Source organism: Lepidochelys olivacea, assembly GCF_965140295.1.
Source record: "Lepidochelys olivacea isolate rLepOli2 genome assembly, chromosome: 12".
Taxonomy (NCBI): Eukaryota; Metazoa; Chordata; order Testudines; family Cheloniidae; genus Lepidochelys; species Lepidochelys olivacea.
In genome coordinates, this window is record NC_140422.1 from 13,359,587 (window position 1) to 13,387,046 (window position 27,460).

At 39.4% G+C, this 27,460-nt stretch overlaps 1 protein-coding gene across 1 annotated transcript in view; it reads right to left on the minus strand.

The window, feature by feature from the left end:
* The window catches only part of RBL2 (RB transcriptional corepressor like 2), a 54,152-nt gene that overhangs the window by 12,411 nt on the left and 14,281 nt on the right, over window positions 1-27,460 (minus strand). The window contains exons 4-12 of the mRNA XM_084644763.1: window positions 26,620-26,684; window positions 14,106-14,234; window positions 12,507-12,667; window positions 12,326-12,390; window positions 8,396-8,582; window positions 4,752-4,918; window positions 2,313-2,422; window positions 635-738; window positions 33-170 (exon numbers count right to left, since the gene is read on the minus strand). Of these exons, the coding sequence (XP_084500889.1) occupies window positions 33-170; window positions 635-738; window positions 2,313-2,422; window positions 4,752-4,918; window positions 8,396-8,582; window positions 12,326-12,390; window positions 12,507-12,667; window positions 14,106-14,234; window positions 26,620-26,684 (1,126 nt within the window). The remainder of the gene's footprint in view (window positions 1-32; window positions 171-634; window positions 739-2,312; window positions 2,423-4,751; window positions 4,919-8,395; window positions 8,583-12,325; window positions 12,391-12,506; window positions 12,668-14,105; window positions 14,235-26,619; window positions 26,685-27,460) is intronic.

Consider the following 27,460-nt stretch of genomic DNA (forward strand, 5'->3'; position numbering starts at 1 on the left):
AATCATCACTTCACATGATCAAAGCCATTTACCTTATAAAAGTGATAAACAGGTACATCAAAGATTTCCGTAATTAATGGAAAAGTTCCAGGAGGCTTGTATGAAAAAGTAATTATCTCAAGGCAACATGCCAGGAGAGACCTGTGAAGCACATCCTGCTCCAGTATGGCCTGCAATACAAATATTAAAATAAACTTCAGCCTAGCTTAGAAAAACATGTCTACATTGAAGAAAAAAGGCAAACAAATAGTCTTTGGTTTGAACTTTATTGTATTAAAAAGTTAGATTTTTTTAAAACAAATATTGTATAACATTGTTTGAATTTACATACTCACATGCATTAACAACTCTAACTACAGATGGGTAAATTGCATTCTATTCTGCCTTTGCATCATAAGCAAAATTGTCACCTAAGTTCTGCTGCCAGAACTGAATCCAGAGTCAGTGTGCAACGCCAGTTAGAAATATCATCTTTGCACTTGCAAACTAAACAATCTAATATGGAAATTGCTAAGAGAATAACTTCACTATGGAGTTATCTTCCCTACTAACTTTGAATGGCTTAACAGCATTTCTCATGCTGTGCAACTAGTTTAAAAGTGAATTATCTGATTGATTGACTGATTTTACTTACTGATAAGTCAGTGTCTCCTAATCTTCTCCTTTCCTGCTCAATGACAGACTCTAATACCTTGTAGTAAAGAACCTCAGCAAGACGAAAATGCTTGCCAGCATTATCTGCAAGAGGAAAAAGATAATGAAAAATTATATTAAAAACACTCTGTATATCTGATTTAAGGTCCACCTATTGCCATTAGTTTTTTTACTATTAGCTTTTTTCATAAAAATGAGGATAAAAATAACTTTATTAAGCTACAGTAACAAATGTTGTGATTACGTTTATATAGCTTTTCAGCTTGGGAGATCCCAAAATGCTTTATGATGGGGTGGGGATGGTAAGGAGGTAGAAGAAGACTGGAAAGAAAGTGAAGAATAGCTTTTATTACTGAAGCCTCAGAGAGAAGTTTAGGAAGGCAGAATTTAACTGCAACAGAAGCTGGAATTTGACCAGGACACCAGAGCTACCAATCACCCTTAATCTTGCTATTTAACACAACCTTTTGGTGAATTTTACTATAAGTACAGAAGAGGTGCATCAGTATCTCAAGGTACAGGTACTCCTTCAAATTTCTATTGAGTACAAACAATAAACAGAAAGTAGCTTTAATAACTGGTAGATACAAAATGTCCCATATTGATAGAGGGAAATTGTCCCCCATGTTTGTCCTTCAGTAGCTGAACTGTTTTCACAGGGAAATCTGACTTACAACATTCTGATAAATTTTGAAAATAACTTGCTCTTTTGGTTGTGCTTATAAGCTTCCAATATATCTGCCAAAATTTTCAATACAGTGAATAGCTTTTTCTCTTCTCTTGGATTCTTCTTGTATTAATTCTAAACTTAATATCTAGGTTTGGAAGGAGTTGATTTTTATTGGTAAATGTCAAATGTCTATTTCACCATATGCACAAGCCATTGAAAAATATTTACACTGACAATAACAAATGTACAGATAGGCAAAGAAAAAAATGCTGCTTGAGAATGTAGAGTTTGATTGAAGCATACTTTCTTTCTATATTTTGACATGTGATGTTGACAAGTTGTCTTAATGGTTACATGTTTTGAATCAACAGCTACTGTCACTAAATAATTTGTCTGCCTCCCACCTACCCTAATTTTCCACAGCTATGAAAATTTAAATGGATACAAATAGAAAAAAAATGCTTGAATAAACATTGAGAGTCAAAATTATAACAAAAATTAAAACCAAGCCTAACTCTTTCTAATAAGTATGGTTTCCTATTTCCTGGAGAATTTCCACAGGTGGGCTAAAATTGCTATGGGATTTTTAAAGAACACAAGTGGTCTGGGCCATCTGTTTCATTTCTACTTCAGAAGACTATAGCATCCAAAAGCACTGTGCACCATAAAGCCATGCTGGCCATTTCTTCAGTGCTGACAGAGAAAAGTGGCACCTGCACCACCTATTTCCAGTCCCCTTACCCCTGCCCTCCTTCCCAGAGGTCTCCCATTGAAGTACTTATGACATCTTATGTGGAGATAAATTTTCAGTGTGGACCCAGGGGAAAACATAAAAGGCATAGCAGAATTCCACAGAAAGGATATGTTGTGCAGAAATCTTAAATTTGTTGAACCAAAATGAAAGTCTCAAATTATAAATTACTTTTAAAAGAGCACAGTATTTTAAAGATATTTTTAATTCTTACATTTTATAAATAAAATGTCTCACCCTTGGAGAAATTACTGAATTCTCCCTCAGATTGTGTGAACTGACAATATACTTCATACATTTCTTTCACTCTTTTTGCAATAGATTGAGAAGGATCCCTGGAACATGCCCTGGCAAAATAAATATTTTTTCAAAATGCTTTACTAAGCAGCAAGTCAGACAGAGCCTTATCTACTTTTTATAAATCTTCAACATAGTAGTTTTAAAGCAGTAAAACTGATGATGATCTAGAACTTCTTCTATCGTGCAAACACCATGTGCCTAACTTTATGCATTGTGATTAGACCCACTCAAGGTGGACTGACTTAGTGATTTAAATCACTGATTTAAGTCAGCAAACAGAAATCCTTGATTTGATTTAAATAAATTGTAATCTAGTTTTCCATTTGTACCTTTTAGCTATTTCCTAAACAAAAAGTGATTCTCATCAGTAACTATTAAATCATATTGATTTGCAACTAAATATAGCCACTAAATTTTGGTACTTCTGTTTGCTAACCAGGATGATGCACTATCTATATACATTTATTTAAGCAATTATATCATAACACATTTATTCACATTTAATTTTTATTATGTTAGAATAGTGCATGATGCATATTTACTACCATTTTTTAAAACTGATGTGTCAGGCTCTATTTAGATTGAAACTGGAATCCAATTAAAAATGCACAAAACATTTTAAAATTACTAAATTCAGTTACCTTAAATGTGCTGGTTACATAAGTATTTAAAAACATGTCTTGCATTTAAACCCGATTAATTAAACAAAGAAATATTACCTGTAGCTAGTGAACTGTACTGATTATTTCTGGTCACAATGTCCTTAATCTTTAGAACTAGAAGAACTCATCCTCTCACATTAGTTTTTATTCACAGACTGGAAGAAGAAAATAAGCTTTCCTGCTTTTTCTACTACAAATCGGGTTTCTTAACTTTGAACAAACTAGTTATTGAACTGAAATGAAGTAAATATTCTCTCTGCATCCTTAGAAGAAGCTACTGCCATCAAAGCTGGTTTGACTTCAACACACTCTGGTTCTAGGTGCTTTGCCAGTGACTTCCACCAGTTCTGTGGTTTGACTTTCTTTACAATTTTGGCAGCAAACATGTACTGCTTTAATATATACTAATTAAAGTTAAGCACATGCACATCTTTGCAAGATCAGAGCCTAATATTATAATTTAACAGCATCTTTCCAGATCTTACTTTATAAAAGGGTATTAAAATATATTGATTAACAAGTTATAAAATGTAAACACATGGTATTCTATATTTAATATTCTCTTAGTGTGTAATGGTTTTAATTTTTTAGCTTTAAATAAAAGTAGTAGAGGAAAACAGACTTGAAGATACTTTTCTTACTATTTTCCTGTTTGAAAGGGGTCTGATCCTGCAGCCCGTAGTCATGTGAATAGTGCTTTTGAATGAAAATACTTCTATTAACTTCAAGGACAAATGTGAATAAAATTACTGGACCAGGACCTCCTCTGTGGGACTCCTATGCCCTTCCACAGCTACATTCCAGCACCTTCCGCTACTCATTTACTCGACAAAGTTACATGATTTTACCTGTGTGTCTTGAAGGCATATCTCTCTCACCAAAAGAGTTGGTCCACTAAAAGATATTACCTTACCCACCATGTCTCTCTAATATCCTAGGACAGGGGTGGGCAAACTATGGTCCGCGGGCCAGATCTGGCCCGTTAGGGCTTTGGATCAGGCCCATGGGATTGCCTCCTGTGGTGCTACAGGCTCTGCGCCACTCTCAGAAGCGGGCGGCAGAAGGCTCCATGAGTTGCCCTTGCCTCCAGGCACTGTCCCCCGCAGCTCCCATTGGCCAGGAACGGGGAACCACGGCCAATGGGAGCTTCGGGGGAGGTACCTGGAGGCGTGGCAAGGGCAGCATGCAGAGCCCTGTGCCCCCCACCCCAGGGGCTGCGCAGGGAGGTGGTGGCGGCTGCTTACCAGAGCGCAGCAGCATGGCTTGGGGCCAGGGTAGGCAGGGAGCCTGCCCTGGCTGTAGTGCGCACTGCTGCCACCCCAGATCCCTCCTGCACCCCGCCCCCCAACTCCCTGCCTGCACTGTGCACCCCTCCTGCACCCCAACCCCTGCCCTGAGCTCCCTCCCACAGTCCGTACCCCTCCTGCAGCCCAACCCCCTTCCCTGAGCCCCCTCATAAACCCCCCACCTCTCTTCTTCCCCAATCCCTTGCCCTGAGCCTGTTCCTGCACACACACTCCCTCCCGCACCCCAACCCCCTGCCCTGCATACAATTTCCCCACCCAGATGTGGCCCTTGGCCCAAAAAGTTTACTCACCCCTGTCCTAGGACCAACACAGCAAATATAATTTACCAACAACAGGTGTAATACAAAACATTTATCTATTTTTAAACGGGTATTAGTTGGCCAAAAAAATCATGTGATCACACTAACCTGAGTATTTGCTCCAGATTTTCACTGGGGGCATTTTTCAGTCCTGTCAGCATTGTATGAAGACGGCTCAAGTTGTATGTTGCTATGGAAACAGGGGTCACATTGGGATTGCTCTCTTTAATATATTTGCGGCCAGTAAGAGGTGTTGTAATTCTAAGTGATTTAGACTAAAAGACAAAAATTGCAAGATTGCATATCAGTTTGTTATAAAATTGCACAAGATACCCAAGAAATGCTAGAGAACAGCATGATAGGAGAAGAGAAAACAAACATTTCACATGTCAGAAAAGTTCTCTCTTACACTGCATACTTCATCATGAATTAAATTCACCTCCAAGTAACAATTTCCAAGGTACTTCTCCTAGTTAAGGCCTTTTACTTCAAACAAAAGATCCCAAAGGTTGCTTTCAAAGTGATCAAGGCGGATAAGAAATATGGTTTCTTCTACTGGCCTTGAGTCAACAAGAATCCAAACACATTTCAGACATCAAATTTATTTCTGAGTGTACCGCAATGGCCTGCTGACAGCTAATGTCACATGCTGTCGTATGGGCAGAATTTGTTAAACAAATCTCTCTCCATCCATGTGTACTTTTCCACTTGATGCAGGGTGGTCAGATATATTTCTTTTTGTACTTTGAACATGCGCTGTTTAATATACCCAATACATTTTTGCCTACACTCTCACTAGCATTTTAGGTCAGGCTGGCTGGCCATCACAAGAAGTAAAGTGTGAACTGAAACAAAATATACGAACACATTTAGGCTCTAAAGCCCTTTCCATGGATTTTCTACCCAGGAACATCCTAACCATATTTTGCCTTTGGTAAATCTGAAGGGGATATTTTTATTATTATAGCTCTTAGGAGCCCTAATTATAGACCATCTCCCCACTGTACTGGCACTCTACAAATACAGAACAAAAAGACAGTCCCAGCCCCAAAGAGTGACCGAACTTGGTTCTCAGCTTTATTATAGATTTTTTAAAAAAAATCAAATAAAATGAAAATAAGCCACCTCTCAATGTCACTGCCTCCCCTGCTATCTCTGCTGCCTCCTTCCTTCTAAGGTTTCAGAGTAACAGCCGTGTTAGTCTGTATTCGCAAAAAGAAAAGGAGTACTTATGGCACCTTAGAGACTAACCAATTTATTTGAGCATAAGCTTTTGTGAGCTACAGCTCAATTCATAGGATGCATACTGTGGAAAATACAGAAGATGTTTTTATACACACAGACCATGAAAAAATGGGTGGGCTCTTCTTCTTTTGCCGCTTCTTCGGCACCTCCATGAGGAGGGCCCTCAAGTGGATATCCTGCTCCTTTTGGGCAAAAGTTTTTACAGATTCTGCACCTGTCCTTTCTATGGGACTCCCCCAAGCACGTCAAACAGCTGTCGCAGGGATCACTAATAGGCATTGGCTTGTTGCATGACGAGCATGGTTTGAAGCCGGGGGGAACAGGGCTTGCCCCGCTCCAGGGCAAAATCCCACCAAACTAATCTAACACTTACCATAATGGCTAATTGACTACCTACAAACTATATGCAAAGAACTGGTAACACTCTTGCAATGCAAGGCGAGGCACTCCAACCAAGCGTCATGGGCAGTAAGAAGGAACTGAGAGGGCGCAGGGCCAGCAGAGCCTAATATACCAGTGCATTAGCGCGGCACTCAAGGGGCGCCACAGCCAACCCTATGGATACCGCTCAGGCAAAAATCTCCAATGACTGTGCACGTGGGCGCGCACGCACCTAGAACGGAATTGACATGAACAAGAACTCAAAGAAGAAACAAAGTTTAACACAGCACAGATGTGGCTACATACTACTAAAAGCAGAAACAGCAGGTTTATAAATTGGTATAACATTTAAAAAAGGTGTTATTTAATTGGAAGTCGAACATGTTCTAAACTCACAGCAGAACAAGGTATAAAAACAGTGACTGACTGAAGTTTGTTACATGTGGATGTAATGTCAGAGCCACAAAGACTGAGGTTTTTTTAAACTGACAATTTAACAATGAGTTTGCCTCATCCATGTGTAATACATGCACATGTTCCAATATCTAAACAACCACCGTGAATATACTATAGTTGAGATTTTCAAAGCCATCTAAGGGAATTTAGATGCATCTCCCATTAGTTTCACTTTGAAAATCTCAGTGTATGTCCTTTTCCACTGCCTACAAGAGAAAAGGGAAATAAATATAACATTAGAAAGTGGGCCAGTAACCTATCCATGCACAGTGGAAGTGTCCTTTATTTTTTTGGGTCCCAAGCTAACAGTGCCTTCTGGAGAGGCCAGGGTAGGTTTATATCCCTTTTGAAATAATAATTCTGACAAAACCATGTAAAAGAGGCTTTCCAGTTCCCCCCTCAAAGACTCTCTCAAACCTGTCTGAGGATTGCACACTGTCAAATAGTACTGCATATTCTGTGAAGTCAGCTATGATGCTCATATATGCCCCATGCAGCAGATGTCAAGTAGAAGACAATATTCATCTATATACAGCTACTGAGATGAGAATTAAAAGGCCTACACCTATCTCTGTTGGGAAGATGCACACCAACATCAATGGTGTGGGGTACAGAATCAGGGCCCAAGCCTTCTGTCTGCATTGCTCATCTCTCTTATTCCACTGGAAATAAGAAAGCTGTGTGACAGGTAGGTGCAGACTGAGGCAGGAACTGACACTGGATGTCCAGTCTAATGATCGGGGGTCACTTTGGCAAATACCCAAAGTTTGAAAGGAATCATATACTGTTCGTTCAGTCCTGCTCAGTAGACACCCAACTGAAAAAACAAACAAACATAGTTGAGGTCTAACAAGTAAAGAGCTCAACTACAGAGGAGCAGATAGATTGTAAAAACAACCAACCAACCAAACAAATAAAAAAAACCACCTAGGCCTAAAATCACAGACATTTTCCTATCAGTTGTCTTCACTACTGAAACAAGGTTTTCTTTCAGCTCTTTAAATCAGACTTGAACTCTAAAACAGTCTCTTCTATAGTCGCCAGCCAACTCTCATGAGCATTTCACCTCAACAACATGAGAGCAGTCGCTCATGTAAATTAATTAGTACTGGCATGCTTTTTGGATGAGCATATAATACTTTTTTTGAATAAAATAAGATATACCTCCTAATTTTCTTTCCAGGACTGAATCAGTTCAGAATGTTATCTCACTGTAAAGCGCACACTCCTTTTGTATTTCTGTCATCATCAACAAGCCAAGTAAGGTAAATGAAGATTGTTTTACACAAAGATTTATTAGTAACAAGCTTTTGAAAAGTCTCAACATCCTTATAGTGTCAGTCAAAGAAGAACTGGCAGTGTGAGTAAAAAGAATGTTGTCAGTATAAATGCTGATATAGTTGGCAGCCCTAAAAACACTGCCTGCTAAATAAAATAAATAAAAAAGGTAAATCTAAAATGCATACTCTGAACAAAATTAAAATATTAATCTCTAATCAGTTATTGTAATAACCGTGCTGTCTGCCATAGGCAAATCAAACAGAGCAGAACAAAAAGTAGTCGTAATTAAGCAGCTGCATCTTTCTTTGACACAGCCTTACTCAAATCATCCACTGACTAGAAGAAACATAAAAACAGCCAGTATGTAACACAGACCACGTCATACTCACTCTGTCAAAATGCTGCTGCAGATTATACTTCATTTGCACTCTTTCAGCTGTTTCCATTCCTGAAGCTGTGTTTAGGCACCTTCTCAGAGTTCCAATTTCCTCATCTGCATCCTCCCCCAGAAATATCCGCTCGTCCAGATTTCCAACTGACAAAACATACTCTTCATAGGCTTTGTTGATGGCTTTGCTGTAGCAGGAAAAAAAAAAAGCCTCAGATACTCAAAGCAAAACCTGTATAAACATCTGCAACAACTGATGGGTTGCTGCTTTATCTACTTATTGTATACAGACGCTCCCCGGGTTACGCAAAACCCAATTTATGCAAATCTGCATTTACAGAAAAATTCTGTAAGCTAGAAAGAGGAGAATTTTTTTTTTTTTTGCGTAATTGTCGGATATACATTTCTGACTTATGCAAAATTCAAGTTGTGCAAGGCGTTCCAGAACGGAATGATTGTGTAAGTCAGGAAGCATCTGTACATTTATCTGGTACTTTTGCCTGTTGGAAATTTACTGAAGATATTTTTAATCCTAATTTAATATTTGAGATTTATGTCATGGTCCATAATATAACAAGTAAGATAACAGCAAGAATATATATCTGTCTTTCCTATTCAATTTGACAAGTGGCTATGCCACTTAGTAACAGCCACAGAGCTAACAGAAAGCAGTATTAGATTTGCCTTAGCTCCTCTAGCTTTCCATACCAGTGAGAAATCTGTATTTGTCTGGAAGTTCCTCCTAACTGAGAGCGCCTCCTAGAATCAATCAGAAAGTGATTCTGGGTTTGAAGGCACGGGTCACCAAAAAATCATTTTCAAAAGTCCTAAAGGATGTTATGTAAGTTTAAGCATGTTTTTCCCCCAATTATAAAAAAGATTGTTAACTAAAATTTTAGGTACATATTATCCTAAAATTATTTGAGTATGAATTAGCAGAAGCATATAAGGCAAATAAGAATTAAAAATAAATTAGAAGTGGGCAATATAAAACAGTCTGTAAGTGAATAGTTTTTAGGATCAGAGTATATTAAATTAGTAATCAGCTGTCCCTCATGAGAAAACAAAAGGAGTAAAACCGCTCACTGCCAGTACACTGAGAAGGAAAAACATAATGTTGGAGCTACTTACAAACTGTATGTAACAGGCTAGCTGAGGTTTCCTCTAGTGTAAGGAAAATCTTTGGGTGCTGAAGAGCTCGCATACCTAGACATATGTCACCTCACCTTGTGACCTCTGGTGAATGATACAGAGGCATGGCTAGAGTGCTGCTGCATTCCAATGATCCCCAACTGCCATTGCAGTCCGTGGGGGCTCATTGCTCTAAATTGCACTGGGACATAATCCATGCCTAAAGGTGGGGAGAAAACACTCTTGTCCTGAACCCTTCTTCTTTCCCTCCACAATTAGGCCAAATGCAGATGATCTGGCTCTGTGTGTACGTATGTTTTCACTTCAGAGAAATGCATGTGTGTCTAGGTCTCCCACTGTCTGAAAAGGGGATCAGAGTAACAGCCATGTTAGTCTGTATTCGCAAAAAGAAAAGGAGTACTTGTGGCACCTTAGAGACTAACCAATTTATTTGAGCATGAGCTTTTGTGAGCTACAGCTCACTTCATCGGATGCATACCGTGGAAACTGCAGCAGACTTTATATACACACAGAGAATATTAAACAATACCTCCTCCCACCACCCCACTGTCCTGCTGGTAATAGCTTATCTAAAGTGATCATCAAGTTGGGCCATTTCCAGCACAAATCCAGGTTTTCTCGCCCTCCACCCCCCCCCCCCACAAATTCACTCTCCTGCTGGTGATAGCCCATCCAAAGTGACAACTCTCCACACAATGTGCATGACAATCAAGTTAGGCCATTTCCTGCACAAATCCAGGTTCTCTCACCCCCCCCACCCCCCTCCCAAAAACCACACACACAAACTCACTATCCCACTGGCAATAGCTCATCAAAAGTGACCACTCTCCCCACAATGCGCATGATAATCAAGGTGGGCCACCCCCAGCACAAATCCAGGCCTTCTCACCCCCCACCCCACAGGGATGTGTGCTGCAAGACAGGCTCTATTTCCATAAATTCCTGCCTTTCTAAAGTGTGTTCAAATACACACACTCCCTCTTGCCCCCTTCACATTAAAGAAAACCTTTGACTGTTTCATAAAAAAGGGGAAAGGCTTTTACTACACCAAGAGAACAGAACCATAGGAGCATTCTTTCATTGGCTTTGTCTTCCCTACAAAAGTGTGTTCTTAACTCAAGTTAGCTAATGTGAGGTAAAATCTTAGTGAAGACAGGGAAATTTGTAATTTTCACACAAGGTAGCTGGTTCAGTTAAAGACCATGGGGGAGCCTAGCCTTTAACACAATCTTACAAAATTCCTTGTCTTCACTAGGATTTTACCTCACATTAGCTAACTCAAGTTAAGAACAGACTTTTTTTTGTAGGGAAGACACGGCCATTAGGATCACAATATTCTGGTGTAAAAACTGCTTTTCTTCTGAGTGAAATTTTCAAAAGCACCTAGGTGATCTGATTACTTAGACCCTTGTGAATGTCTCAAGTTCCATCTTTTAAAAAACTCCTTATATTCCTATATCAAGATATTTAAAAAAAAAGTTAACTAATTTTTTCTTCGGTGGAGGAATCAAGGGATGGTTTTGCTCTGTAAAGGGGATTTTAAAAGATTTTTACTGTATGTCTCCAAGTATGTGGAAAATACACATTTGATAAGTAACAAACATTTGTTAGTAATTCATACATGATGTACACATTTTCTTTCCTTAAAGGAAGAGTATAAAATTTCTAACTTAGATACCTCTTTTCTCTCAAACACATACAAAAATTAAATAACTCTGATCCTCGATACTGTTCACGAGAGACCTCCTTTATATTCTTCTTCTCCCTTACATAATGCTGTGAACCTTTACTCACAAATGATTTTGAAATCATGTGCCTAAATTTTAGAAAACAACTCTTCATAATTGGAAATAACATGCTCATGCTCACCTGCCATTCTTCAAAATGGCCTATCAGTGTCCTGTGTACCTCTGGACCTAGAACCACTTCCCAATTAACCCAAGAAGGGATTACAGGACAAACATGGGCTCTTCAGATGGCGAGAATGGGGGCAGCACTAAGGCAGAATTTTTGATCTAATACAACCTTCTCATGGGTCTCAGACAACTACCAGGAGGCATGGCCACATGCCAAACATTGAATGGAAAAGAGAAGTAACACAGATATCTGTAATCATTTCTGAAGATCTGAGGGGAACAAAATTCATGCCAAGGCTTTTCAATATACAGTACTTTTACTGTCAAATGCATTTCACAGTTTGAATACTATCTAGCTCGCAAATCATATGAATAGATTTTATTTTAAAGACTTCCATTCAGCAAGTTCATTAGAACAAATGTTATGTCTGAGACCAGTTTGTTTTAAATAATTTCCTCCATTCCCAAACATTTTCAGACAAATAAGGAAAAAAAAGGAATCTTTCTGAAAAAGGTTGGTTTTTCATCAAGAAATCCTCCTTCCATATATCCTAATTCATGTTCTCAATATGAAAATAACTGTCTGTGGTTCCACACCTCTCTCTATTAGGCAACACAAATAAAATAAATCTCTCTCTCTTTCTGGTACTCTGATCTCTAATAAACCAGAAGGGATACTAAAATAATGGAACACAGCAAATAATTTCTTCTTCAAGAAGTATGAGCCCTGAAATATGTCTCAAACTGAGATACCTCAAAACAAGAACCTGAAAATACATTTAATTCAGGACTCCAAGCAATTACATTAATCAACTAGTTAATATTTTACTACCACTCACAGGTGCAAAACATAAAAACATATAATGTCAATACAACTGCTTTTGTTTTGAAATTTGGAAGGAATTTTTATGCAAAACACTCACAAGCTGTCTCCAAAACTCCCAGGATCTAAAAATCCTGTCAGATTTTCTTCCTTGCCTTTTAAAATCTGTAAGAAAATTTAGTACAGATGGTGAATATTTCAATACTGTACCATTTTAAAGCCAGTCATTAAGCAGATTTCTTCCCCCTCTACAAGAAATCTTTTAAGTCTATTAGACAAACCTTCTTGTCAAAAAGTTTCCTAATATATGGCTTCCAAAAATGTTCCTTTATGCCTTTGGCGTCCAAAACCAAACCATCATGTAAGGAGCAGAGCTTTTCAATGATGCAGGGAGGGTCAGAAGATGGTTTATAATCCTTACTGTGAAAGTCTTCAGGAAGGCCTACAAATTAAAGAGAAAAATGTGATATTTAGTTCTATAAATTCCTGTCCTGCTAACTACATATATCTATATAAAGAACATACATACTGCAAGACTAAAATAATTAGCCATCTTGAAAAGCACTGATGAATCTTAGAATGTCAACTTAATTTGACAATATTATCAAACACTACTTACAAACATTTTTAATCTGTGACAGAGAAAAATAATCACAAACATGTAAAACCATTTTGTTTCTAATGGAAAATTGATCAAATACTTATGAATTCTAAGAATTAATAAAATATAGCCAAAAAAATTGGCCCTAAGACAGATGTGGGCAAACTACGGCCTGCGGACCACATCCGGCCTGCAGGACCATCCTGCCTGGTCCTTGAGCTCCCGGCTGGGGAGGCTAGCCCCTGCCCCCACTGTCCCCTCCTCCCCCGCAACTACGCTGCCTGTGAGCTCCTGCAGGGCAGCACGGCAGCATGTCTGGCTCCGGCCGAGAGGTGCAGCTGCCAGACATACTGCTCTGAGCGGCACGGTAAGGCGGCCGGGGATCCCGGAGGCAGTCAGGGGACAGGGAGTAGAGGTGGTTGGATGGGACGGAGGGTCTGGGGATTGGTGGTCAGGGGTCTGGATAGGTGTCGGGGCAGTCAGGGAACAGGGAGTGGGGGGGTTGGATAGGGGTTGGGGTTTTGGGGGTCTTGGGAGGAGCCGGTCAGGAGACAAGGAGCGGGGGCGATTTGATAGGTCGGGGCTTCTGATGGGGGCAGTCAGGGGGTGGGAAGTGGAAGGGGTCGGATACAGGGCGGGGGCCAGACTGTTTGGGGAGGCACAGCCTTCGCTACCCGGTCCTCCATACAGTTTTGCAACCCCGATGTGGCCCTCAGGCCAAAAAATTTGCCGCCCCCTGTCCTAAAAAGAGGCTTACAGGCTCTCATCATCACCAATGATTAAACTAAGCTAAATATAGGAAAATGTTAGAGGCAAATAAGCTAAAAGCTCACTGCACTGAAAACAATAGTTAAAGTCTGAAGAAAAAAATTATATTACTGACTCAATGGAAACATTTCACTATTGAATTATATGTATGTGTTTATCATGTCAATTTACATTTTGTCACTGTCTATCGTCTTTAACGAGAAAGCACTGGTTGATTTGCTAGCTTCCCACAATGGTGCTTTCTTTGTAAATAATATTCCTGGCTTCTCTATGCACCATTAACGAACTCCAGTTGTCTATTTCAGAGTGTACTGTATAATGCAAATCTGTTAAACAGTACAGCCTGTTAGAACAAAGAATTAATAGCTTCAAGATGTTTAGTCCTTTTCATGGATCAAGCCAATATTCTGTTATTTAGTCTCTGCCCCATACAGTCTCAAAAAAAGGATTTCATTTTAGCAGTTTTCATGGTCTTGGATTGAAGAAAACGAAACTATTTTTTTCTACGTACCTTTAAAGGTAGGATTCAGAAGTTCCCTACGATTAGGACACTGTAGAGCATTTCCATACACTAGATCCAAAGCACATAGCAAGAGGTGGTAGGAATTGACTAAGTCATCACTGATCATGGGAAAATTTCCTATGTGATTAGAAATATACATAGGGTTAATTTACAAAAATATAAGCTTTCAAGATTCTGAAAAAAATTCACTCTTCAGAGCTGATCTATAATCATAATGCGGAATCATATCTCAACATCTATCTCTTTGGTGACTGTAATAAATATCTGATAGAAAAAGGGAACGATAAACAGATAAACATTTGTGTGTGTGTTAACTTTACTGGTTATTACTACATTCTGTTTTGAAAACAAAACTAACAAAATGTTGACATAACAGGTTGGATGTTCCAGTCTGCCAAGTTCACTTTGTGGCAGTGAAGCAGAGCAGAAGGCACGTAAAGTGGTCAGAGAACATCCCTAGTGAATTCGCCCAAGCAGGAGGAATCTCTGCTAGTACAAAGCTGACAAATGTGGCTTTACCGCTGCCTATACCAGCTCCACTGCCTGGCTCTGCCACCTCCTGCACCAGAACCCCTCTCTACCCAGCATGGGAACGCAGGGAATGTATCAGAAGAGACAGACAATGCACAGTGGGGAAGAGGCTTTCCTTATTTTATATATATTTATGTAGTTTTTTATTTATCCCTTTATTTATTGAAGAGTCCTAATAATAATAACCTCCAATTTCATCAAATGGAAGCCTATCCATGACTCCAATCAGATTTGTTGGCCTTCTCTGCAATACTCTTTTTCTGCAGAATCTTTTTTGAGGTGTGATGACCAGAATTGAACACAGTATTCCAAATGAGAACATACTACGAAACTTATATAATGCTATTATAATATTTTCAGTATTGCTCTCTATAACTTAAATACAGACTAATTGCATTTACTTTTTTGATTGCTGTTATGCTCTGAGATGTTTCAGTGTGTGGTGATATAACATACATAGAAGAGAAAAGAGCTGTGCACTGAGTAGAAGTCTTCACTGAGTTATCCACATCATGACAAGTTAATTTAGAACACATCAATGTGTACATATAATTCAAAGTCTTTTTTTAAGACGTATTTCCTTGTATTAGCTCACTACTACATTAGCAGTCTATTGAAATTCTACATTAAGTTCTCTTCTCCACACTAGATTCCATGTTTATTAAAAGATAATCATTTCATCACCACATTTTCAGGAAGAACAGCACTTTTGATGGTAGAAGCAGTTTAAGACCTCCAAAATTTTCAGAAGAGGGGTTGTTGGCAGGGCAGTAGGGAAAAGAAGAGCCAACTATGTTGCTTTCCCACTTCTCTCTGTAAAACACCCTTCCAACCTCAGGTTTGGAGCACTATGATTCTGGCTGACTCCCCTACGTTCTTGAGGTTTCCCAGCTCTCTGGGTCTGTCAGAGTACAGAACCATCATAAACTCTAATAGGTAGCCTGAAATCTGCTGTCTGCCCCACCTATTACACTAACAACACCTCCACGCCAATTGGCAACAGGTTCACTTTTCTATAACAGAAACTCCAATCAGGCCTGACAAATTCACTACACTGAACACTTTGCAGTCATAGTCTTTATCTATAAAGAATATTGTGTGATATCTTAAATGAAAGTCAGGATCATTAATATTGTGAAATGTAGGTACTGACTATATTTGAAAAGTTACGTCTGTATACCTCAAATATGTTCTATAGTATTTATCAAGGTGTTACTCCCCAGCAGAGGTGAAAAACTGGTTTTGCCTGACTAAAGAATGTGCATTCACGTGTGCCCAGGTTCATACATACAGTAAGCACTGCAAGCCAAACGTAATGGCAGTTACACATTTGTATTTAAAGTGAACAGAATCTGAAGACAACTTGGAGCCAGCGTACCTGAAACAACAGGGGATTACCCTGACTCTAGGATCAAAACAGGGAGTTTTGGGGGATATAAGAACAAGCAAAAAAGCCATTTTAGTATTCATTTACTGAGGAAACCCCTTGTAGGGTGTAGGATATTCATGAAAATTTGGATCCTGGTTTTAACTGAAAACCAGCAGCTCTATCAAAGAATGAATCCTTGAAAGAAAATCTATAATATAGGAAAGAACGATTAATAAACGTAGGATTGCATTTTACGTTCTGTTTCATATGTGTAACTAGTTCTGTTTTCACTCATCTTCTCTCTGTATCTCTTAAATCTTAATCTTTATTAATAAACTTCTGATTGTTTTTGCGATAAATTTCAGCGCTGTAATGTTCGAATGGTCTTGAGTTGCACAAGCAAAGCTGCATGTATACTGTCGCTCTGGAGACAGCTTACTTGGTATTTCTCAGAGCATAGAGTGGTTAAGCAGTGGCCACTACAGGGAATACTCTTGAGGACCAGGTTTCAGAGAGGTAGCCGTGTTAGTCTGTAACGGCAGAAAGAACGAGGAGTACTTGTGGCACCTTAGAGACTAACAAATTTATCTGAGCATAAGCTTTCGTGGGCTAAAGCCCACCTCATCAGATGCATGCACTATATGCATCTGATTAAGTGGGCTTTAGCCCACAAAAGTTTATGCCCAAATAAATGTGTTAGTCTCTGAGGACTAGGGGGTTCATGTTTACCTAGCTGTAGCCTGTACAGAGGGAGCGAGGTTTGTGGAGACTTGGAAGTCAGTATGGAGGCTGTTGGTTTCAAGGAGCTGACCCACAGCAGGCACAGATAAGGCTGCTTTATGCTAAGGGCAGGTAGTGGTGAGGTACCTCACAACCCTAGGTACTTCTGGGGAGCATTACTCCATTCTTCTACAGTAATTTAGAAAAGTTCCCTCACTGCATGTGCTCCCCCTGCCCTCTTCTCCCACCCTCACTTGGATGGTCTAGTGCAGGGGTTCTCAAACTTCATTGCACTATGACTCCCTTTTGACAACAAAAATTACGACATGATCCCAGGAGCAGAGACTGAAGCCTGAGCCCACCCAAGTCACGCCACCCTGGGCGGGGGGACCCAAAGCCCGAGTGCCACGGCCCCTGGCGGGAGGGAGCAAAGCCTAAGCCCAAAGGCTTCAGCCTCAGGAAGGGAGCCTGTAATCTGAGCCCTGCCACCCAGGGCTTGGTCTTCGGTCCCAGGTGGTAGGGCTCAGGCTTTGGCCCCAGCAAGTCTAAGAAAGCCCTGGCGATCCCATTAAAACAGTCCCGACCCACAGTTTGAGATCCCCGGTCTACTGATTTGGTGTGACTGGGGGAAAAACAAGGTGGGCTGACGAAGAAAGGGAAAATAGGATCTGCTACAACTATCTTCACACCCAGGGGAGGAACGGAAAAGAATGTGATGCTACAATATACCATCTGGGAAAATGAAGAATATGATGCATCTAGGATCACTGCTGAAGCTCTACATTTAAGGAAGGATGGGATTGAATGCTAGGGCACAGTTAGGAAGAAAAAATGTGAGGTAGGCAAGAATCAGGGTTGCTGTTATGGGGAGAGTGGCTGGTAGTTAGGAGTGCAAGTTCATGCCCTGAAAAGTCAGCTCTGCTTCCAATCAATCTTAGACGTCTGAATTACCAGACCCATAGATGAGCATGATTTGTTGGGGTAGGGGAAGAGTCCACATGGATTTTGTAAAGGGGACTCATTTCCCCCGTATCTACTAGAGTTCTTTGGGAGGAGGGGTGTCAACACACATATGGACATGGGTGATCCAGTGTCTATAGTGTACTTGGACTTTCAGAAATCCTTTTGCCAAGGTCCCTCACAAAAGGCTCTTAAGCAAAGTAAGCAGTCACAGGATAAGAAGGAAGGTCCTCTCATGGATCAGTAACTGGTTCAAAGACAGGGCACATAGGGTAGGAATAAATGGTCAGTTTTCACAGTGGAGAGAGGTAAATAGTGGGGTCCCCCAGAGATCTGTACTGGCAGCAGAGCTATTCAACATATTCACAAATAATCTGGAAAAAAGGGTAAGCAGTGAGGTGGCAAAGTTTGTAGGTGATACAAAACTACTCAAGATAGTTAAGTCCGAAGCAGACTGTGAAGAGTTACAAAGGGATCTTACTAAACTGAATAATTGAGCAACAAAATGGCAGATAAGATTCAATGTTCATAAATAAAAAATTATGCACATTGGAAAACGATACATACAATATGATGGGATCTAAATTAGCGGTTACCACTCATGAAAGAGATCTTGGCATCATTATGGATAGTTCTCTGAAAATATTTGCTCAATGTGCCACAGCAGTCAAAAAAATCTAAATGTTAGGGACCATTAGGAAAGGGATAGATAATAAGTATCATAATGCCACTGTATAAAGTTATTGTATGTCCACATCTCAAAAACTGCATGCAGTTCTCGTCGCCCCCTCTCAAAAATACATTGGAATTGGAAAAGGCACAGAGAAGGGCAACAAACATGATTAGGGGGATAGAAAGGAGAGATTAAAAAGACTGGGACTATTCATCTTGGAAAAGAAGTGACTAACGGGGGATATGATAGAGGTCTATAACAGGGCTGGCGAAACCATGGGTTGTGAGCCACATGCAGCTCTTTTACAGTTTAAGTGTGTCCCAGAGAGACCTCCCACATTCTCCCCCTACCAGACTGCAGGGAAGAGCTCAGGACCTCTGCCTTGCAGCAGAGTGGTAGGTTAGGGGCTTCTGCTCAGTGGGGAGGGAGGTTCAGCCCTGTGGGGCAAGCCTGCCAGGGCTTGTGGCTTCAGCAGGAATGGGGCTGAAGCTCCAACTTCTGGCAGATATGTCTCAGCTCTCAAACGTCTGGAAATTGTTGTCTGTGGCTCAGATGGTCAGTAAATTTGGCCAGCCTGCTCTATAATTAGGGCCCTACCAAATTCTCCATCCATGTTGGTCAATTTCACGGTCATATGATTTAAAAAATTGTAAATGTCATGATTTCAGCTATTTAAATCTAAAATGTCACAGTATTGTAATTGTAGGGGTTCTGACCCAAAAAGGAGTTGTGGGGGGATCGCAAGGTTATTAGAGGGCAAGGGGGTGTTGCGGTACTACTATCCTTACTTCTGAGCTGCTCCTGGTGGCAACGCTGCCTTCAGAGCTGGGAAGCTGAAGAGCGGTGGCTACTAGCTGGGAGCCCAGCTCTGAAGGCAGAGCTGCAGCCAGCAGCAGCTTAGAAGTAAGGCTGGCCTGGTATGGTATTACCACCCTTACTTCTCTGCTGCTGCTGGTGGGGCACTGCCTTTAGAGCTGGCCGCCCAGCTCTGAAGGCAGCGCAGAAGTAAGGGTGGCAATACTGCAACCCCCCTAAAATAATCTTGCGAGCCCCCTGCAACTCTCTTCTGGGGTCAGGACTCCCATTTTGAGAAACACTGTTCTCCCCTGTGAAATCTGGTCTTTTGTGTGCTTTTTACCCTATACTATACAGATTTCACAGGGGAGATTTCACAGGGCCCTAATTATAGAGCAGGCTGGCCAAATTTACTGACCATCTGAGCCACAGACAACAATTTCCAGACGTTTGAGAGCTGAGACATATCTGCCAGAAGTTGGAGCTTCAGCCCCATTCCTGCTGAAGCCACAAGCCCTGGCAGGCTTGCCCCACAGGGCTGAACCTCCCTCCCCGCTGAGCAGAAGCCCCTAACCTACCACTCTGCTGCAAGGCAGAGAGGGGGAGACCAAATTTCATGGTCTGTGACACGATTTTCATTTTCAATTTGGTAGGGCCTGATCTATAGTATTGTAAATGGTGTGGAGAAAGGAAATAAGGAAGTGTTATTTACCCTTTCACATAACGCAAGAAATAAAATTAAGAGGGAGCAGGGTTAAAACAAACATAAGACAGTACTTCTTCAAACAATGCACAGTGACCTGTGGAACTTGTTGCCAGGGGATGTTGTTAAAGCCAAAAATATAACTAGGTTCAAAAAATAAATAGCTAAGTTCATGGAGAAAAGGTTCCTCAACGGCTATTAGCCAAGATGGTCAGGGATGCAATCCCATCCTCTAGGTGTCCCTAAGCCTCTCCCCACCAGATGCTTTAATTGAATAACTGGATGGATCACCTAATAATTGCGCTGTTATATTAATTTCCTCTGAATCATCTGGCATTGGCCACTTCAGGAAGACCGCATACAGGGATAGATGGACAATTGGTCTCATCCAGTACGGCCATTCTTACGTTCTTATGCTAAAGCATGGGACTAGATGTCAAGACTTGTGTTATACAGCTTGATCTGTCATAGACTGCCAATGGATAAGGCTCTCCAAGTTTGTTTCCCCTCCTGCAAAACTGAAGTAAGTACTTGCCCACACAGAATTGTTTTGAGATGCTTATAGGAACACAGCCAACTTGAGATCTAATCAATTTAAAACACCGATTTAAAAGTAGTTTCAGCAGTAATGCAACTTTTTTCTGATTTTTTTTAAATTAGATACTAGGAAAATGATTGCAATGTTTCTCTCTCCTCTCTTGCTATGTGAAAGATGCACAAAACATAGGAAACTAACTGTAAATGGAAACATTGTTGTAGCCATGTCAGTCTCAGGGTATTAGAGACAAGGTGGTCCAATAAAACATATCTCCCCCAACTTGTATCTAAAAATGGAAACAGTCAAACAAATATACCAAGTGCTGTCAAACACAAAGTAAACTAAAAAATAACAGAAATAATATTTGCTAATCTTCCAGTTACAGTAGTATTAGTATCAATAGTAGATAATCAGAAGTGTGATTTTTAAAATTGATGGTGTCTCTATAACAGTAGTTTAAAAAGTCAAAATCCTTGATTGAAAGGTCCTAAGTATTATTTCATGCTCTTGGTTTCCAGAATCATTTTCACTTCTAGTTGAATCTCTCTCTAGTGGTATTATTTTATAATGTCATGATGCCCTAGTTCTGCATTTGTCATACAAGATTTAAAACAAAACTTTGAACTACATAGTACAACCTCTAAAATAACATACATTTCCCATATAATACCCCAACATTTGCATCACACATTAAGAAACAATCAATTATAGAATTTGCTACTCTACTCCAGTAACACTTGACATTCACAAGTTCTGTACTCTTCAAAATATTAAACAAACTCGAGTACCCCTTCCTTTTCACACCTTCCAGCTTTTCCTTGGAGGAGAGGAGAGACAAAAATGCACAGATGGACAACCTGAACTACAATTATTCAGCCTGGAAGATCTTCACTTTGTTTGGAAAAGAGTAAGTCTAACGCTCTATTTCCACTGAACATGGTATACTGCATAAGCAGTTGTTATGGCCCCAATTTAATAAAGCAAATGAGTCTCACTGAATATACTGGGTCTTATGCACATGCTTAAGTGCTTTGCTGAACAGGAATGGAATTACTCATGTGCTTAAAGTTAAGCATGTGACTAAGTGTTTTGCTGCCTTGGAGCCTATAAGTGGAAGAAGGCTCTGACTGCCAAGCTCTTATAGTATGTTTCCTGAATAGAAATAACATTTGTAAAGGTTTGTGTGGTTCTGCATTCACTATTTTGCTATTATCTATTCCTAAAATTACAAAAAAGTTAATACTCCAATTGTCATTCCAATGATTTTTGGAGACAATTTTTTATTAATAATTCTGTATTTTGGGAAACACCAAACTGTATGTTCTAAGTCCAGCACGTCTTGCAGGGAGTATGACAGAATATACTTAACAATATTTATTAAAATTCCATCAAGTTGCAGGTAATGGCATTATTCCTGGGGTTCATTCTTCTCTCATTCCTTTCTTCCTCTTCTTTTGAAATCAGGCTGTAAGTGGGAGGAGAAGTTTCTATCTTGTTAATATTATGTAATTTCTAAAATTTATATTCTACCTCTAACTCTTTTCACTGAGTGTGCAGAAATAAAATAGGCTAAAACAGGAAGGTTTTTAATTATAGTATTTAAGGTGGTATAATAAAACTGTAAATATAACTATAAATTTCAGCCTCTTGGTGTTTCTTATATACTTCAGGGTAATAAATTCCCCATTCTCAAGAGGTTACTGTAATATTTTATGCTTTTACACTTTTAATTGCTTTCCAAATTATTTAAGCTCTTGTGGTGGAGATCCTCATCATTCACGCTCCTTCATATAGCATAAGAGGGCCAGAGTGGCATAAAGGGGACCTTAAAGTTCACAAATCAGCCAGTCGAGGATTCTCTTGATGCAGATATGGTGGAAACAGCCAGGACCCCTTCTGAAATCCTGTCCTGTAAGGAGTGTGGCCAAGGTTGCATAGTTTCTGGGCAGCCCTGAGGCCCATAGGGCAGACTGGGGAGGCAGCAGTAATTTACATGCCCAGGGCTGTCTAAGTTATATCAGGGGTCTCTCCAACTCCTGGAACAGCCCATGATTGGGAGGGTGCAAAAGTTGTGTAAAGCCCCTTTAATTCTCTCCCCCAGCCAGGGTTCAAGTACCATGCTGCACTTCTAAAAATGCACAAAATTTCACTCTGTAAGTTAGTAATCAGAGTGAATGGAGTTACCTTAGTTACATTCTGTCACCACCCTTTTTTTTTTATTTTAAAAAAAGAGACCTTTTCCATCATGTCCTAATTAAGGGAAGTTATTCCCTTACTCTCAGTTTACGGAAAAGCACAATATTTAAATTGAATATTCTCCTTGCCTGAATCCAGGGGGAATTCTAGTTTCCTTTCTTCCAACTTGAAAATCCTTATGTTACCTGCCTGATAATACTGCTTCAAGTTTAGAAGCACAATATCTTCCCCTCTTCTTATAGTAACTGTAAAATCTTAAAAAAACTTGAAGGCTTATAAAGACCCTCCAGAATCCAGTAGCATTATGAGAGCGTAATTTTATATATATACATACAGTAAACCTTCTTAGACATTTTATTTCATTCTGGCTTTGTTCGAGAAGTTTTGCAGAAGACGAGGACAGGTTAGCCTTATAAAGTGAATCTATTGTATCAGTTATATGTACACACAAATAGGTACTTACATTCTCTACGCTTAGGTACGTCAGAAATGACATGACATTTTTAACTTCTCTATATGTTTCTTGGTTAATCAGTATTGACAATAACTAATAAAAAATGTACTTTATAATCCAAGAGCTGACCAAAGTGAGCTAATTCACAGAGCAACAGATACTGAAGAAAAGGCTTACGTATGTTACTACAGTGTCATCTGCATAGGAAATGACTTTCGTTCTGGAGTTTCAATTTTGGGTTCTGCAATATTTTCTTTAATGATAATTTTTTCAGGTACTGGTTATTTTCTATTGCTAAGGCAAATAAGAAAGGCAATAGATATCCTAGATCTCTAGTTTCCTTTTAAAAGTAGTATTTCTCTAGGGAGGAAGCTATTTACAAATGTGGATGTTTAAAATGGTTAGCTCTTCGTGTACAAGGCAGTCAGTTGTTTTATGAATTTTATCAGTTTTATTGGTGCGGGCTAGGCCACTGCTTCCCGCAGCTCCCATTGGCTGGGAATGGCAAACCCCAGCCACTGGGAGCTGCGAGCGCCCATAACTGCGGATGCTCAGGTACACAAAGTGTCTTGCAGCCCGCAGGGGCTTACCCTGAACAAACCAGGAACCAAGTTTGGGAACCCCTGCAAGCTATTCATTAACTGTCTTCCCTGCCAGTCACTGATGCTCAAAGTTACACAATCTACAGTTTTTATTATGGAAGATAAAGATATATAAAGGCAAATACATGTAAATTAGAATACATATTTCCTTTGATATAAAAATCATGAAGCTAGTTAAAATAAATTAGATCAAACTCTTCCAATTCTGTGTATCCTGAATGTTCTTTTAAGTTTTATACTTTTTATTTACAGATCTATTTGCAAGCTATTAAACAAACGTTAGAACAAGGCAAGCTCTAGAAATGATACTGTGTTTACTTTTTATTAATTAAGTAGGTGCTGTGTCACAACAGTAAAATGAAAGCCTAAATTTAGTAAAACAATAATCATTGACAGCATCACAGACAAGAATAAATCTCATTTTAAGGGCACCAAAAGATTATTCCAAACTATATTTCCCCAGTCCACAGCATTTCAAAGAATGATCTACTATTTTCCCCTTCCCAATTCAAATAGCAAAAACAAGTTACATTCTGCTCAATGCTCTATTTCCATTTTAAATGAAAAGAAATCAAGAGAGAGAGTTTAAAGAGTGATTCTCTGACAACCAAGATAAAGAGCAACACAAACAGCAATAATACTAGATTACAATATTTTAGTACTAATCTTACAAAGCAAATAAAACCAGTCACTGACCTACTTTGCTCCAGACAAAAAAAGCTTTAAACAAGCAAATCTGCTGTATTTTTTGCACTGGAAAAGGAAGCTGCACACACTGATCTTCAGCCTGGGAAGCTTGTTGCACAGACAAGCCCCAACTTGTCATCAATGTGTGGTTGCCACGATAAGGATAACGGTCAACCCTCAAAACAAAATAGGCAACTTTCAAAGCAAAAAAATGCCTTTAATGACCCTGAAGATCAATTTAATCTAATAATCTTTGTTGCCCCACTTTTATATCACTACTAATTCTGTGTTTTAGGCTTACAAATATTATAAAATGTTCCCTCTCTTTGTAAGATGCTCTAGGTTATATGACACCTATGCCAGGCCAGATTAATTTAAATCAAAGTGATTTAAATCAATAATTTTATTATGATTTCAAAGACTGGGGAGGCAGCTGTAATTTACACACCCAGGGCTGTCTAAGTTACCTTAAACTAAACCTTGATTTAAAAAGGTACAATCTCATATGTTAGCTTAACCATAAAACATGCTGATTTGAAACGGACTACAGCCTTATACTAAATTTGGTGCTTTTTGCTAACCAAGAGCATACACTGTATCTATACATTTATTTAAGCCATTACACATAACTACCTTAAATTGTGTTGAATACATAAGAAAAGTTACTCAAGTTTGAATGAATTAGTCCATCTCTGCACTTACTAGCTAAACTGAAACCAAAAACAATGAAGGCAAAATCATTTCTGCACAACAGAAATGGAAAGTACTGACATTCAGAAAAATGTAAATAACTATTTCTTCTATTGTAAAGAATGAAATATACCTATATATTTAATGCAATACGACAATGCAATACGAAGCTTGGGTTGACCCCAAATTCAGAGACATTACCCCTCTGATTTTACATATATTTTAAAAGCAGCTCCCTTTACTCATCTTGTGTGAGTGAGCCCTCCTCAAATGTTAATGTTTTGTATTTAAATATTAACAGATTATAGTAAGTATGGGCATTAACACAGGTTGTCATAATATCAAATTAAATTTTAAAAAGGATTATTTATTTTAATTTAAACTAAAACAATCCAATTTTTAATTTTTTTTTTTTTTAAAAGTCAATTTTTATCCACACTGATCTCTTCTATTCTAGGCAGAAAAGTTAAGCTGTGAATCAGAAGTTGCTCACCACTGAAAGCACCACCTCAAAAATCCACAGCTAGTCAAAAATATTAATTATAAATCCAGCAGAAGCAAATGACAAAACACCTACTCCCCTCATTCCTCAGCAGTTTCAAGGGTGGCAAAGCTTTGTCTGGCCAGCAGAAGAAAAAGAAAACTCTGTCTCTTTAAGGATTGCCCCCCTTTCCCTGTTTCCTCCCATCTTTCTGGAAACTCAGACTTCTGGTGGACTTGAGGAATGAGGTTTGTGGCAGACTGGCTGGATACGAGAGTAACCAGCATAAGCCTGTTGTTCTCCATTGCACCCAAGGGAAGGTTTTATAAGCCCTTCACCCTGCCTCGGGGCACTATTCTGCACTGGGAAGAAATTCTAATCCAAATTGGAGGTGTGGGAGCAAAACCAGGTTTTGGGGACTTGTGGGCATTAAGCTAGTTACCTTTTTGGTGCTAGGAAAGAATTTTTTCCCCTCTCACTGCCAGACTGCCCTGGAGAGAGGTGTGTGGGCTATGTGTTTTTTGTTCTCAGCAACCCTGGCACAGTGGGGTAGGTTAGATTATAAAATTCATTTTCTTGCAACATGGCAGGTACCCAGTGAAGGTAATTATTAAATGAGGAGTTCAGTTCCCTGATAAATCAGAATTGGAGCAGATTAGGAAAAGGCAACTGCTAAAGGAGAGAAATGGGTACAGCAAGGAGACAACCCCAGGTTTGGTCTTATCTTAGTCACCAATGGACATGAAAATCCACATCATGAACATCTGAATATGGATCCATAAAAGTTTCAAGAGGCTTCCCCCTTTTAGAGAGAGAAACTGCTGGGAAAGCTGAAAATGCAGCCAACACAAAAGTTACAAGACTAAGTGGTCTCATCATTAATCTTAAAAATGCGTGGAAAGGTAGAACTGGAGAAGTAAAGGCAGGGAAAAAGAGGGTCATGGGGTCTGTTGTGGAATGGCATCTCTGTGGAAATTCAATGGGTTAAGATATGCTGAACTTTTTGATGCTTATCTGATGTACGAGGATCACTCCTTTTTATTCATACATAAGCTATACTGGAGACTAACAAAGAAAGTTTAAAGCAAATGTCCATCTCTTACCTTTTGCATGAACAAACAGCACCCAACAAAACTGGAAAACTTCAGAGACTGTGCAAGGCTGTCGTCTTTTGGAAAAAAAAATATCGTAAGAATATAATATTCAACAAACTCAACGCATTCACACTGACAAAACAGCATGCCTTGAAGTGGCCCATTACTTGATGGGAAATTAAGCACAAGTACGTAGGACAGCAAAATGCCTTCAAACATTTGTGGATATTAGTCTATGTGGCACAGTGGGTTAGTGAACTCGACTTTCATCTGTGAAAATGTAAGTTGAACCCCTGTCTCTGTTTGCACACATTAATCACAAAGCCACTACAATATTCAGACATCAGTAAAGTTTACTTGAAAAGGGCCAAGACTTGAACAGCAGACTTCTCCAGATAATCCTAAGGATGGGCACAACTATACAGATAAGATTCCACAGTGCTTGCTCTCCTGAACAGCACTTTCATTGGGTATTACTAATCTCACACAGTTTATGCATCTTGCTCTGTGACTCCAATATTATCTTACCTGTACTGACCAAACCTAAATAAAGACTTTTAATAATGTAATTGATTTTAGTCTGCATTGGTTTTATATGATGTATTTGTATACAATGAATTTTTATTGTATGTGTTTTCTGTTGGATTATTTGCCCCCTACCAATCTACATAGCAAAAAAAATCAGACTGAAGACTCAAGTTTGAGACCTGTGACATATTATTTATTTATTAAAAACAAAGTTCTTGTAGTTTAATTTCAGGTTGACTTTGTGGCTGGGGGTGCTTATCTTGTAAATTGTTTTTGTCACCACCAAATGAAGAAGTGAGAATATCACGTGTGAAGAACTGAT